Source organism: Arachis duranensis, chromosome 2, assembly GCF_000817695.3.
Source record: "Arachis duranensis cultivar V14167 chromosome 2, aradu.V14167.gnm2.J7QH, whole genome shotgun sequence".
Classification (NCBI taxonomy): Eukaryota; Viridiplantae; Streptophyta; class Magnoliopsida; order Fabales; family Fabaceae; genus Arachis; species Arachis duranensis.
The window spans coordinates 68237521-68239224 of record NC_029773.3 but is presented as its reverse complement, the minus strand read 5'-3'; the positions used below and the strand labels follow the sequence as shown (position 1 = coordinate 68239224).

Below are 1704 nucleotides of genomic sequence, written 5' to 3'. Positions count from 1 at the left end.
TTTAATTATTTATATTGAAAAATAATTTTACTAAGATTTTTTATTTAATGTTAAAATAATATATATTGATATCGAAAAATTAATAGTAAAATATAAAAAAATCGTTCACAAAAATTTTGGTAAAATTATAATTTAATAATTAAAAAATTATTGAAAGGTATTTAAAAAAATAATATAATTATTAAATTAAAAAAATATAATTTAATCAATAAAAAATAATTTATTAAAAGATATTTTGTTAAATAAAATTTATTAATAAAAAATAAAATTTTTGTTAATGGATATTTTTTTAAAAAATAATTTACTTTTTTAAAAGATAAATAAAATTAACATTAGTTAACACAAAAAATTTAAAATAAATTAAAAAAAAATTTTAAAAATAAAAAAAAATTTAAATTTATAAAATAGAAAAGAGTAAAATATCATTTTGACATCTCAACAGAAAGAGAGTGAAATTTTCTCATATATATATATATCAAAACATTTTCGGTCTCTGTCCACGAATCATAATCTTGAAGCGTACAATGACTTTGGTCTCATTGTAGGTTTATCATTTGGAATTGTTTTGAATACACCATAAACCCACAATCATCATTTTCTTAACCAATTCAGTTTCCTCTATTGCCACCTCTCTCTTGCGTTCTCTTCCCTCTCTCTGTGGTTCGTAACTCAGTTTCTGTTCCAGTGTTCCTAGCCCTTTTTTTCTTTCCCCATAGGTTCCGTGTTATAAATTATAAACCTCGTCATTTGTTGGTTTAAGAATTAAGAACATGATGAGACAATGACTTTGGTGTTTCTTTTGAGTTTTTAGTTTAAGTTCTATATCTTATGTTTTATAGTGTGTTATGACTTGATGTTATGCTAATTTGTTGAATTTATTGCTGCATATGCTGAACTAAATGTCTTATGAGTAGAAAATTGTTTAAATTGATTAGATTTTTCTGCATGTTTATTGTGCAGGTAATCTATCATAATTTTATGATGGACTTTTGGCTGAACGTCATGAGCTACCATCCGCAATCAAAATCTATTAACGCATAAACAAGGATTCAGTAATTGAGGAAGTTGTTTCTAGAATGGGAGTTTGTCTGAGCGCCCAAGTTAAAGTTAAGAGAGAGGGAGAGATCTTTCACTGTTCTAATTTAAAGAGCTTTAGTTTATCAGAACTTAAGAAAGCCACAAGAAATTTCCATCCGAACAGTTTGTTAGGCGGTGGTTTTGGTTCTGTTTTTAAGGGTTGGATTGATGAGAATTCTTTGGTGCCTGCCAAACCTGGCACTGGCATTGGTATTGCGGTGAAGAGACTTAAACAAAGTGGCTTACCGGATCACACGGAGTGGTTGGTGAGTTTATGTCCCTTGGACTGCATTTGGTTTTGAGAACATGATAAGATTGACACACAAAAATTAGTAATTTTATATTTTGTGTCTCTGTGTCCATGTTTCAGTGTTCTGTAAACAAACGCAGCCTTGCTTATGTTAGTCTCAAGTTGCATTATCTCATCCATGATCTTCTTCTAAGTTAAACTGAGTCTGTCTGGATGACAAAGGGGAGTTTATTTTTCATTTTCAGGCCGAAGTAGATTATTGTGGACAATTTTCTCATCCTCATCTAGCGAGGTTGATTGGATATTGCCTTGAAGATAAACACCGCCTTCTCGTCTTTGAGTTTATGCCTCGCGGTAGTTTGGACAATCATTTGTTC

At 29.3% G+C, this 1704-nt stretch overlaps 1 protein-coding gene across 1 annotated transcript in view; it reads left to right on the top strand.

Moving 5' to 3' along the window:
• The first annotated feature begins 697 nt into the window (after positions 1 to 697).
• Positions 698 to 1704, top strand: part of LOC107474769 (probable serine/threonine-protein kinase PBL10) — a 1072-nt gene continuing 65 nt past the window's right edge. The window contains exons 1-2 of the mRNA XM_052257857.1: positions 698 to 1343; positions 1573 to 1700. Coding sequence (XP_052113817.1) covers positions 1077 to 1343; positions 1573 to 1700 — 395 coding nt within the window. The 5' untranslated portion in view covers positions 698 to 1076. The remainder of the gene's footprint in view (positions 1344 to 1572; positions 1701 to 1704) is intronic.